Below are 12,966 nucleotides of genomic sequence, written 5' to 3' on the forward strand. Positions count from 1 at the left end.
AGATAGATAGATAGATAGATAGATAGATAGATAGAGATATGGATAGATAGATAGATAGATAGATAGATAGATAGATAGATAGATAGGAGATAGATAGATAGATAGATGATAGATAGATAGATAGATAGATAGATGATAGATAGATAGATAGATAGATAGATAGATAGATAGATAGATAGATCCTCCTAAAACTTAACTTTTTAGGAAAAATCATACCTTCAACTACCAAATCTGGAGAACATACAAATGAACATACAGTAATAAAACAGCTGATCTAGTGAACTTACTTTTACTCCCTTAAGTGCAATGAACCTTTAAACTGAGCAGTGACCAACATCTGCGTGCCAGATTCAGTGGATATTACTTTTCAACAAGAAAACACTGTAACACAACAGAAGTTTTAACTTGGACTCCAAAAATGTGCATCTAGTTTCAGAGAGCTTGGAAAATAGCTTTATAAATCGAGCTGTGTGTAAATAAATCATTTCTCCGAGAAAAATATTATAATCTTGTAACCTGATGGTGCAGAATAATGAATTATAAGACCGGTTTGATCCAAGAGATTTATAACGTGGGATCTTTCCGTGACAGTCAATTTTAACGTCTGAAATTGATGGCTGTGATTCCAGAAAAATGTTAACTATATTAATGTTCTGTTCCCATACAGCAATGCACCGATGGTTATGAGTGGGACCCAGTGAGGCAGCAATGCAAAGGTAACAGATTTCAGGCTTTGTATTCTTGTATTGCTTTTCATTCTTTATCAATGCTACAATGTACACAGGCTCATATACAGTACATGGATACATTAACAATAGTATAAGGGTAGAATATATATGATAATAAATTATGTATTATTATTAGTAGTATCTCATCTACATATTGTCCTTGCAGATATCTTTCACTAATTGCTAAATTACTAATCGCTATATTTTATCATCTACTGCACACTACCAAGATAGATATAAGATAAAACTGTAACAAACTTGAACAACACAAAGAAATAAATATCCTAATTATAATGTGAGGAAGACTAAAAACAGCATGAGGATGACGTGAGGTATGGAGCAGATACAGGTGCGTAACTTGAGGGGGTGCAGAGGGTGCACTCGCATCGCAACTCAGGAGCCTTAAGGGGCCCATAAGCACTGACATCAGTATTAAGATTGCAGCTTCCATCTGCCCCATAAGCCAAGGAGACCCACAGATTACCCTAACCACACTATGGTTGATTAAACCCGTAACCATCACTATCAAGAATTCACTATAGGGATGAGTTAAAGATTGCCCCGGGGCCCACAAGACTTTAGTTAGGCCACTGACTAAATATACCATATTTTGTGGACCAAACCTTGAGCCAAGACTCCCAGCATCATAACCATTTATGATACCAGGATCCCCTGCTTCTCCAAGGGATAACTGTCTCATACTGTAATCATGTTTTCTGTATGGGATAGAAGAGTCATGGGGAAGTACGGACCTCTAGTACCATAGATGACTATAATAATGAGAGTAGGGGTCCTGGTTTGGGGTTCAGTCCTGGAAATACAGCCAAAAACAGATCCTTACTCAGACTATGTGAAGCAAGCTTTAAAGGGGCTCTATCATTGGGAAAAGTCATTTTTAACTCACATCCTTACATAGCCTTTAGAAATGTTATTCCACACCTACCTTTTGTATGTAAATCACTTCAGTGGCTTTTGAATAAGTCTTTATTCATATGCTAATGAGCTTCCAGCCAGCACAGGAAGTTCCCAGCAGCACTTGTCTCTGCTATTATCTCCTACGTGTGTGTGCAAACAGGAAGCTGAGTCATTAGCAGCAGCCTGTGCTATATACACCCATAGGAAACAATAGCAACGAGGGTGAACAATGCATCATGCACCAGTCTAATTAGCATATGAATAAAAGCGGACTTATTCAGAAACCACTGAGGCAATCTACATACTAAAGGTGGGTGTGGAATAGACTTTCTAAAGGCTACGCAAGGATGTGATTAGTTAAAAATGACTTTTACCAATGATAGAGCCCCTTTAAAGGGGGATTCCCATGTACATAATTATATCTATATTTGTAGATAATTAAAAGTTAAACATTTTTGCAAATATAAGTAATTAAAAATTCTGCAAAGTTTTAAAGATTTTCTCTAACTTTCTTAGTGGTGACAGTCTGTTGTCTTGATTGGTTGCCAATGGATATGACCACAAATGCAGAAACTTTCTCTGGTCTGGGACTTGATTTTCTTATGTAGCTGGGTTATCAGGCAGGGACACTACATGTATCAGAAGATATCCCGGCCACAATAAGGAAATCATGGCTGATTTTCTGACCTTAGAAAGTTTCTGCATTCATGGTCGTATCCACTGGCAACCGATCAAGACAACAAACTGTGACCTCAAGAAATTTAGAGAAAATCTTTAAAACTCTGCAAAATGTTTAATTACTTATATTTGCAAAAATGTTTAACTTTTAATTATCTACAAACTTAAAAATAATTATGTACATGGGAATACCCCTTTAAGGGTGCTTTCACATACTGTAGTATCCCTATGGTGTGGTAAAGAAAAGCTGCAAAGAAACTAACGTCAAAACAGATGCCATAGTTTTCCATGGGATCCACTCTAGCAGTTTCGCTTGTTGAACCAGGCGGCACCAGACACGTCCAGGGCATTGCCTTATCGGTAATGTATGGAGCACCAGTTGGATACTGGTCCTGATACCTTTACTGTGCCATGCCAGAGGGAAACTGGCATTATTTTCAATTATGATCACTAACACTGTAAAAATGATTGCATTACTTTACTTCTCCAAGGCTTTATCATGCTAAAGGGATTATTCAGGCCTAATAATCAATGACTGAAAATAGGATAGGCCATCTGCAGATCAAAAGGTGAGCGCTGTATGAGGTGTTTGGCGTGCACTGTACATTTGTATATTGGCTGTGCTTGTTATCAAAGGTGTCCATTGCCAGACACTGTTGATCCCTCACCACTGTCAGAGGGGGCGTTCATTACCGCCTAGTGATGACGCTGAGCTGTGAGGAATTCCCCCCACCACCATACTTGTAAATAGACTAGTACTAGGGGGCATTCCTCACAGCTCAGCATCATCGCTGGGCGGTAAGGAATATCCCCTCTGACAGTATAGCGTTACAGGCTCTACTGTCAGGAGGGGCGTTTCCAGCTAAACTGTCAGGAACGCCCTTCTGACAGTGAAGAGCTATCGGTAATTGCAGAGATATTTCTTCCCCCGGGGCACATAACGGGAACGCCGACAGTGTGCTGAATTCAGTGCACTGTTGGCTTCCTAGCGGTGTATACACCGCTCTTTAAAAGACAAATGCATGGAAAATTCCCCGAACTTTTTGAAATTCCTTCCCACAGTGTTCTGTGTCTGAAAAATAAGGTCATAAGTCTGCAAAACTGTATTTGTTCCTGTTTGGTATCAATCTGGCTTGTGTACGTGACCACACCAGTGGTAACAACCACACCTCTTTGCAAGGGTTAAGGGTGGAGAACTCACAATCACTTAGATTGTGGTGCCTGGTTTAGCCCAACTCCAAATACATTAGCAGTAGAGATGAGCGAACACTAAAATGTTCGAGGTTTGAAATCCGATTTGAATAGCCGCACACTGTTCGACTGTTTGAACGGGTTTCGAACTCCATTATAGTCTATGGGGGGAAATGCTCGTTTCAGGGGTAGGCAACATTCGATCAAATTCTACTTACCAAGTCCACGAGTGACGGTCGGGCTGGATTCTTCTCCCTGTACAGCGTCCCCGCGTCCTCTTCTGGCCTTGAATTCACTCTGCTAGGCATCGGGCCTAGGCAGAGCCGACTGCGCATGCGCGGGCATGCGCAGTCGGCTCTGCCCAGGCCCAATGCCTAAGCAGAGTGAATTCAGAGCCGGAAGAGGACGTGGGAACACTGCGCAGGGAGAAGACTTCTAAAGGTAAGAGGAGAACCAGCGTTGATTGGCAATGTATAGCATTCTGCCAATCAACGCTGGTTCTGCATCGAATCCTAACTTCGAACAGCTAGTAGTGTTCGATCGATTACGAGTATTTCGAATACCGTAGTATTCGATTGAATACCTACTCGATCGAGTACTACTCGCTCATCTCTAATTAGCAGGTTAGTGGATACACATCTTTTGTTGGCTTTGTTACAAACTCTGTAGGCCACTCTGATTAGTAAGGGCTACCAATTAAATAAAATGGCGGAACTGATTAAAATAAGAAGAAAAAGTTGAGAAAAGCTGCAGAAGGACAATAGATGCATAAGAAATCCAACTCACCCAGTTGTAGTAGTTACCAGATTACACACTGGTAACAGTATACATTAATGTGATATTAAGCAGGAAAGCTATTGACCTATGAATTAGAACAATCCATCCTATTACTATAATAAAATATAATCTAATAATTTCCAGGACAAAACCTTATTTCTATAATATATAGATGAAATACCGAAATCTCTCTTTTTATAGTTTGATCATTGCAAATTGCTTCTATGTTTCCATCTTACAGATATTGATGAGTGTGGAATCATGCAAGAGCCTTGCAAGGGAGGAATGAAATGTGTTAACCATTATGGAGGTTACCTATGCCTACCAAGAACTGCACAGATTTTGTTAAATAATGGCCAAGAAGACACAGTCGTATCACAGAATTCTGGATCTCAACAAAGCACTGGCCAAAATGTGTATGTAGAAAGACCCAACAGTGCTCCAGATTCATCTCGCAACTTGCCCAGCACGGTTCAGCTAATGCAATGCGCGGCTGGCTATGAATTAAATGCACAAAACATGTGCCAAGGTAAGAACAGACTGTATGCTCTTTCTTAATCTCTATATTATGGTTTTAGAGCTACCGTATATACTCAAGTATATGCCGAGTTTTTCAGCACAGTTTTTGAGCTGAAAAAGCCCCCTGCGGCTTATACTCCAGTCAAGCAAAAAATGTATTTATTTTATTTATTTTTTTTTGGGGGGGGGAGTGTCTATGCCGCGATAGTAATTTATAGAATCTCCCATAAAATAGTGAAAAAAAAAGCTTTAAAAAAATACAATAAAAAAATAATATAAATAAACGTTCTAAATCCCTCCTTTCCCTAGAATACATATAAAGGTAGAAAATTACTGTGAAACACATACACATTAGGTATCCCTGTGTCTGAAAGTTCCCGGTCTACTGAATATAGGGTATCTACAGAGCTCCTGTTCTGTCGGGAAGGGGTTAATAGGAGCACTGCAGATACACTATATTCAGCCAGGCTGAATATCACGTGGGGGAAAAAAAAGTCATCAAGCTCAGGGAAGGGGCAGACAGACAACCAAAACACCCCCTCCCCTTCTCTAGCACCCAGCATCTACTGCACCCTAAAACTCCGGCCATTTCAATTTTTAAAATTTTTCAGTAGCTGTTGCATTTCCCCCCGGCTTAAACAAAATAATATACATCAAGGTGCAAATCAAAAATATATACACTCTCTACCAATAAGTATTAGGACCCCTGTGGTAGAATAGTAAAACAACATTTCTTCATATCCAATAGTGGGTAGAACCCAACAGATGCTTCCTTATGGATAGTATTGAGCGACACAATACTGCCGGATGTCTGGTGAAACTCCTGGTGTATGTGAGCCATTGGTTGGGTGCGGTTTCTCTGGCCAGCACTCGTCGGTCTCTATCTCCCAGTTTCGGGGGTCTGCCAACTCGGGGCACATTCTGACAATCACCGTTCACCTTCCACTTCGTAATAACATAGGTCACTGTCGATTTTGGAACTATGGGAAGAATATGCAAATCTGCCTTCCATGATGTAATTAGGAAGACAGTTTGCTGCCTCAGTATTGCAAACCAATAGAATGACAATATCCCCTTAACCCTGTCTAAGCCTCTCACCTCTACCAGGTTATAGTCCTCTCTACATCGGGCTGAAGAGATCCAAGTAGATCGAAACAGCTGTCCTCGATTGAGAGACTATACCTGGTAATAATCCCAGCATCATTGCAAAACAAAGGCCTCTTGGAAGGTCGGGCATGATGCTAAAGGGAGCAGCCATTATTGGGTTATTTCACTGGAATCCTGTCATAAGACAGACTTGCACATTCCAGTGAGCGCCCTCTATTGGTTTGCAATACTGAGGCAGCAAACTGTCTTCCTAATTACATCATGGAAGGCAGATTTGCATATTCTTCCCATAGTTCCTTGCAAAGTGGAGTGCTAAAGGCTTAACAAGTCTCCACACACCTATATGGTGGTCTCTCCCTAAGGAGTGACAATATCCCCTTAACCCTGTCGATTTTGGGTAATTCAGATTCAAATACTTATCGGTAGACTGTACTTATCTGTACTGTTCATATCCCCACTGATCAGGAGAGCGGGTGACTTTCATCTCTTATTCTGGGACTGCCAGCGATAACATTTTAATTTGGTTGTCTAGTATTCCCATTAAAATGAATGGAGCGCTGCTCAACCATTACTCCATTTAGAATAGGAGTAAAAGTCCCCCGTTCTCCTGATCAGTGGGGGTCTGAGTGATAGTATCCCCATTGATCTACAATACATAAAAGTACTCTTTCCTAATACTAAATTCCTATACATTAAGTGCAATAGACAGTTAGATTCATCATATGACTTGACGTTTGATACTACATAAGAAATGCTGTTTTACATGAAAAGAAAGAGTGAATTTACTTTGTAGGAATGGAACCTTCTGAGTTGGAGCTTTTCTCCTTAACAATCTGTATAGGACAACCCCTGTGAGGCTTTTAGGTCATAATGGGCAAAATTTGATGATTCTTGCAGAAAAGCATTGCATGAACCAAAGTTTTCTCATATCAAAACAATCATTATTAGAGATGAGCGAACACTAAAATGTTCGAGGTTCGAAATTCGATTCGAACAGCCGCTCAAACTTCGTGTGTTCGAACGGGTTTCGAACCCCATTATAGTCTATGGGGAACAGATACTCGTTAAGGGGGAAACCCAAATCCGTGTCTGGAGGGTCACCAAGTCCACTATGACACCACAGGAAATGATGCCAACACCTCTGGAATGACACTGGGACAGCAGGGGAAGCATGTCTGGGGGCATCTAACACACCAAAGACCCTCTATTACCCCAACATCACAGCCTAACAACTACACACTTTACACACTCAATACCACCTCTCTGACAGTAGGAAAACACCTTGAAACATGTGTATTTGGCACTTGCAGTGAGGAGAGCTTGTCACCAGCAGTGAATTTGGCCCTTGTAGTAAGTTGAGTTTGGCACCAACATTTGTTTTGAAAATCAGGGTGGATTGAGCCTCTAACCAGCAGAGTTGGGGCAAATTCATGGTGGAGGGAGCCTCTAAAAACCCCAGTTTGGACCAATTCATGGTGGAGGGAGCCTCTAAAAACCCCAGTTTGGACCAATTCATGGTGGAGGGAGCCTCTAAAAACCCCAGTTTGGACCAATTCATGATGGAGGGAGCCTCTAAACAGCCCAGTTTGGGCAAATTCATGGTGGAGGGAGCCTCTAAAAACCCCCAGTTTGGACCAATTCATGGTGGAGGGAGCCTCGAAAAACCCCAGTTTGGACCAATTCATGGTGGAGGGAGCCTCTAAACAGCCCAGTTTGGGCAAATTCATGGTGGAGGGAGCCTCTAAACAGCCCAGTTTGGGCAAATTCATGGTGGAGGGAGCCTCTAAAAACCCCAGTTTGGACCAATTCATGGTGGAGGGAGCCTCTAAAAACCCCAGTTTGGACCAATTCATGGTGGAGGGAGCCTCTAAAAACCCCAGTTTGGACCAATTCATGGTGGAGGGAGCCTCTAAAAACCCCAGTTTGGACCAATTCATGATGGAGGGAGCCTCTAAACAGCCCAGTTTGGGCAAATTCATGGTGGAGGGAGCCTCTAAAAACCCCCAGTTTGGACCAATTCATGGTGGAGGGAGCCTCGAAAAACCCCAGTTTGGACCAATTCATGGTGGAGGGAGCCTCTAAACAGCCCAGTTTGGGCAAATTCATGGTGGAGGGAGCCTCTAAACAGCCCAGTTTGGGCAAATTCATGGTGGAGGGAGCCTCTAAAAACCCCAGTTTGGACCAATTCATGGTGGAGGGAGCCTCTAAAAACCCCAGTTTGGACCAATTCATAATGGAGGAAGCCTCTAAACAGCCCAGTTTGGGCAAATTCATGGTGGAGGGAGCCTCTAAACAGCCCAGTTTGGACCAATTCATGGTGGAGGGAGCCTGTAACCAGCAGAGTTGGTGGAAATCAGGGTGGAGGGAGCCTCTAACCAGCAGAGTTGTGGGAAAGCAGGGTGGAGGGAGCCTCTAACCAGCAGAGTTGGTGGAAATCAGGGTGGAGGGAGCCTCTAACCAGCAGAGTTGGGGGAAATCAGGGTGGAAAGAGCCTAGTATTAGCAGAATTGTGCAACGCTTATGGTGGATGAGTATGAGGATGCGGAGGAATTGGAGAGGTTGAGTACAGACATGGAGTTTTATGTTGGGGTGCTTTACACAGGTGGGCACAAAAATGAAGGCTCTATCCAGTGGTGGTTCATTTTTATCAAAGTGAGCCGATCGGCACTCTCAGCTGACAGACGGGTGCGCTTGTCAGTGATGATGCCACCGGCTGCACTGAACACCCTCTCAGATAGGACGCTGGCGGCAGGACAGGACAGCACCTCCAAGGCATATAGGGCAAGTTCAAGCCACAGGTCCAACTTTGACACCCAATACGTGTAGGGCGCAGAGGGGTCGGAGAGGACAGGGCTGTGGTCGGAAAGGTATTCCCGCAACATGCGCCTATACTTCTCACGCCTGGTGACACTAGGACCCTCCGTGGCGGCACTTTGGCGAGGGGGTGCCATCAAGGTGTCCCAGACCTTAGACAGTGTGCCCCTCGTTTGTGTGGACCGGTGAGAACTTGGTTGCCTACTGGAGGAACTGCCCTCCCTGCCGCCAACATCACATGCTGGAAACATCTCCATCATATTCTGCACCAATTGCCTGTGGCAAGCATTGATGCGATTGGCCCTCCCCTCTACCGGAATAAAAGACGAGATGTTGTTTTTATACCGGGGGTCAAGGATAGCAAAGATCCAGTACTGGTTGTCCTCCATGATTTTGACAATACGCTTGTCGGTTGTAAAGCACCCCAACATGAACTCAGCCATGTCTGCCACAGTGTTAGTTGGCATGACTCCTCTGGCCCCACCGGAAAGTTCAATCTCCATTTCCTCCTCATCCTCCATGTCTACCCATCCGCGCTGCAACAATGGGACGATTCAAAGTTGCCCGGAAGCCTCCTGTATCACCATCACATCATCGGACAACTCTTCTTCCTCCTCCTCCTCCTCCTCCTCCTCCTCCATTAAACGCAGTGAAGCGGACAGATGTGTGGACCTACTCTCCAGCTGTGACGGATCGGATGCTATCCCTAACTCCTCTGTGTGATCTGATCAATCTGATCTGATCTGATGTCAATCAGGGATTCTCTCAGAACACACAAGAGCGGGATTGTAAGGCTCACCATCGCATCCTCAGAGCTCACCCTCCTTGTGGACTCCTCAAAGACCCGTAGGATGTCACAAAGGTCTCTCATCCATGGCCACTCATGGATGTGAAACTGAGGCAGCTGACTTTGTGGCACCCTAGGGTTTTGTAGCTGGTATTCCATCAAAGGTCTCTGCTGCTCAACCACTCTATTCAACATCTGAAACGTTGAGTTCCAGCATGTGGGGACGTCGCACAAAAGCCGGTGTTGTGGCACATGCAGGCGTTGCTGGAGAGATTTTAAGCTAGCAGCGGCTACTGTCGACTTGCGAAAGTGGGCGCACATGCGCCGCACTTTCACCAGTAGCTCTGGAACATTGGGGTAGCTCTTTAGGAAACGTTGCACCACTAGGTTGAAGACGTGGGCCAGGCATGGAACATGTTGGAGTCCGGCAAGCTCCAGAGCTGCTACCAGGTTCCGGCCGTTATCACAAACGACCATGCCTGGGCCCAGGTGCAGCGGCTCAAACCATATTGCCGTCTCATCGAGGAGGGCATCCCTCACCTCGGAGGCAGTGTGCTGTCTGTCCCCCAAGCTGATCAGCTTCAGCACAGCCTGCTGACGTCTACCAACGCCAGTGCTGCAACATTTCCAACTCGTAGCTGGGGTCAATCTAACAGCGGAGGAGGAGGCGGTGGCGGAGGAGGAGGCGGTGGCGGAGGAGGAGGCGGTAGAGGAGGAGGAGGAGGGGGGTGTTCTTCTCGTGTCCCTGCCAGGAATGTTAGGCGGGGAGACAAGGTACACCGGGCCAGTTTGGGAAGCAGTCCCAGCCTCAACTACATTCATCCAGTGTGCCGTCAGTGAAATGTAGCGTCCCTGTCCGCATGCACTTGTCCACGCGTCGGTGATCAAGTGGACCTTTGTGCAAAGCGCGGAACTAAGGGCCCGCCTGATGTTGAGTGACACGTGCTGGTGCAAGGCGGGGACGGCACACCGGGAGAAGTAGTGACGGCTAGGGACGGCATAGCGAGGTGCCGCAGTTGCCATCAGGTCCAGGAAGGCGGGAGTTTCAACAAGCCGGAACGCCAACATCTCCTGGGCCAGCAGTTTAGCGATGTTGGCGTTCAAGGCTTGCGCGTGTGGGTGGTTAGCAGTGTATTTCTGCCGCCGCTCCAATGTCTGAGAGATGGTGGGTTGTTGTAAAGAAGCGCCTGATGGTGCCTTTGATGGTGCAGGAGAAGGAGATAAGACAGGAACAGGGGAGGATGAGGGAGAAGTCAACAAAGTGGCGGAGGCAGATGAAGTGGTGTCCTGGCTCGTCCTCTGGAGTGCATCGCCAGCACAGTCAGCAGTGGCAGTGGCAGAGGCAGAGGCAGTGGCAGAGGCAGTGGCAGTGGCGTGAACGGCAGGCGGCCTTTGTCCTGCCGTTGCTGCCTGCCACTGATTCCAGTGCTTGGATTCCAAATGACGGCGCATTGAAGTGGTGGACAGGTTGCTCTTCTCAGAGCCCCTAATCAATTTCGAGAGGCAAATTGTGCAGACAACACTATATCTGTCCTCGGCGCATTCCTTGAAAAAACTCCACACCTTCGAGAAACGTGCCCTCGAGGTGGGAGTTTTTCGGGGCTGGGTACGAACTGGAACATCTTGGGAGATTCCGGGTGTGGCCTGGCTTCGCCTAAGCTGCTGACCTCTGCCTCTAGCTACCCTTTTTGGTGCTGCACCTGCCTCAACATCCACACTACTTTCCCCGCTTGACATCCCCCCTGTCCAGGTCGGGTCAGTGTCCTCATCATCCACCACTTCCTCTTCCAACTCCTGTCTCATCTCCTCCTCCCGCACAATGCGCCGGTCAACTGGATGCCCTGACGGCAACTGCGTCACATCATCGTCGATGAGGGTGGGTTGCTGGTCATCCACCACCAAATCGAACGGAGATGGAGGAGACTCTAGTGTTTGAGCATCTGGACACAGATGCTCCTCTGTTAGGTTCGTGGAATCGTGACGTGGAGAGGCAGGTTGAGGGACAATGAAAGGAGCGGAGAACAGCTCTGGGGAGCAGGGACAGTTGGGGTTATTGTTCTGTGAAGCTTGGGAATTTTGGGAGGAAGGAGGACAAGACTGTTGGGTAATAGGAGGAGAGGAGGCAGAGTCTGACTGGCTGCTGGACAATGTGCTGTAAGCGTTCTCTGACAGCCATTGCAAGACCTGTTCCTGGTTCTCGGGCCTACTAAGGTTTGTACCCTGCAGTTTAGTTAATGTGGCAAGCAACCCTGGCACTGTGGAGTGGCGCAATGCTTGCTGCCCCACAGGAGTAGGCACGGGACGCCCTGTGGCTTCACTGCAACCTTGCTCCCCAGAACCATTCCCCCGACCTCGCCCACGGCCTCGTCCACGTCCCTTTCCGGGAGCCTTGCGCATTTTGAATTCCCAGTTAGAAATTGGCACTATATACCAGTAGCAAAAATTGTGGGTGCACGTAACCCCAATATATTCTTTGAATTCCCAGTCAGACAATGGCACTATATACCAGTAGCAAAAATTGTGGGTGCACGTAACCCCAATATATTCTTTGAATTCCCAGTCAGACAATGGCACTATATACCAGTAGCAAGAAATGAGGGTATTTATAACCCCAATATATTCTTTGAATTCCCAGTCAGACAATGGCACTATATACCAGTAGCAAGAAATGAGGGTATTTATAACCCCAATATATTCTTTGAATTACCAGTCAGAAACTGGCACTATATGGCAGTAGCAAGAAATGAGGGTATTTGTAACCCCAATATATTCTTTGAATTCCCAGTCAGACAATGGCACTATATACCAGTAGCAAGAAATGAGGGTATTTGTAACCCCAATATATTCTTTGAATTCCCAGTCAGACAATGGCACTATATACCAGTAGCAAGAAATGAGGGTATTTATAACCCCAATATATTCTTTGAATTCCCAGTCAGACAATGGCACTATATACCAGTAGCAAGAAATGAGGGTATTTGTAACCCCAATATATTCTTTGAATTCCCAGTCAGACAATGGCACTATATACCAGTAGCAAGAAATGAGGGTATTTATAACCCCAATATATTCTTTGAATTACCAGTCAGAAACTGGCACTATATGGCAGTAGCAAGAAATGAGGGTATTTGTAACCCCAATATATTCTTTGAATTCCCAGTCAGACAATGGCACTATATACCAGTAGCAAGAAATGAGGGTATTTGTAACCCCAATATATTCTTTGAATTCCCAGTCAGACAACGGCACTATATACCAGTAGCAAGAAATGAGGGTATTTGTAACCCCAATATATTCTTTGAATTCCCAGTCAGACAATGGCACTATATACCAGTAGCAAGAAATGAGGGTATTTATAACCCCAATATATTCTTTGAATTCCCAGTCAGACAATGGCACTATATACCAGTAGCAAGAAATGAGGGTATTTGTAACCCCAATATATTCTTT

At 45.3% G+C, this 12,966-nt stretch overlaps 1 protein-coding gene across 2 annotated transcripts in view; it reads left to right on the plus strand.

Annotated features, from left to right (window-relative positions):
* Positions 1-12,966, plus strand: part of EFEMP1 (EGF containing fibulin extracellular matrix protein 1) — a 62,427-nt gene that overhangs the window by 17,474 nt on the left and 31,987 nt on the right. For both annotated transcript variants that reach the window (XR_012715315.1, XM_075267594.1), the window contains exons 3-4: positions 668-716; positions 4,531-4,818. Coding sequence is in view for 1 of the 2 variants with exons in the window: in XM_075267594.1 (XP_075123695.1) it covers positions 668-716; positions 4,531-4,818 (337 nt within the window). In the remaining variant the exon portion in view is untranslated. The remainder of the gene's footprint in view (positions 1-667; positions 717-4,530; positions 4,819-12,966) is intronic.

The sequence above is a fragment of the Leptodactylus fuscus genome, chromosome 3 (genome assembly GCF_031893055.1).
Source record: "Leptodactylus fuscus isolate aLepFus1 chromosome 3, aLepFus1.hap2, whole genome shotgun sequence".
NCBI lineage: Eukaryota > Metazoa > Chordata > Amphibia > Anura > Leptodactylidae > Leptodactylus > Leptodactylus fuscus.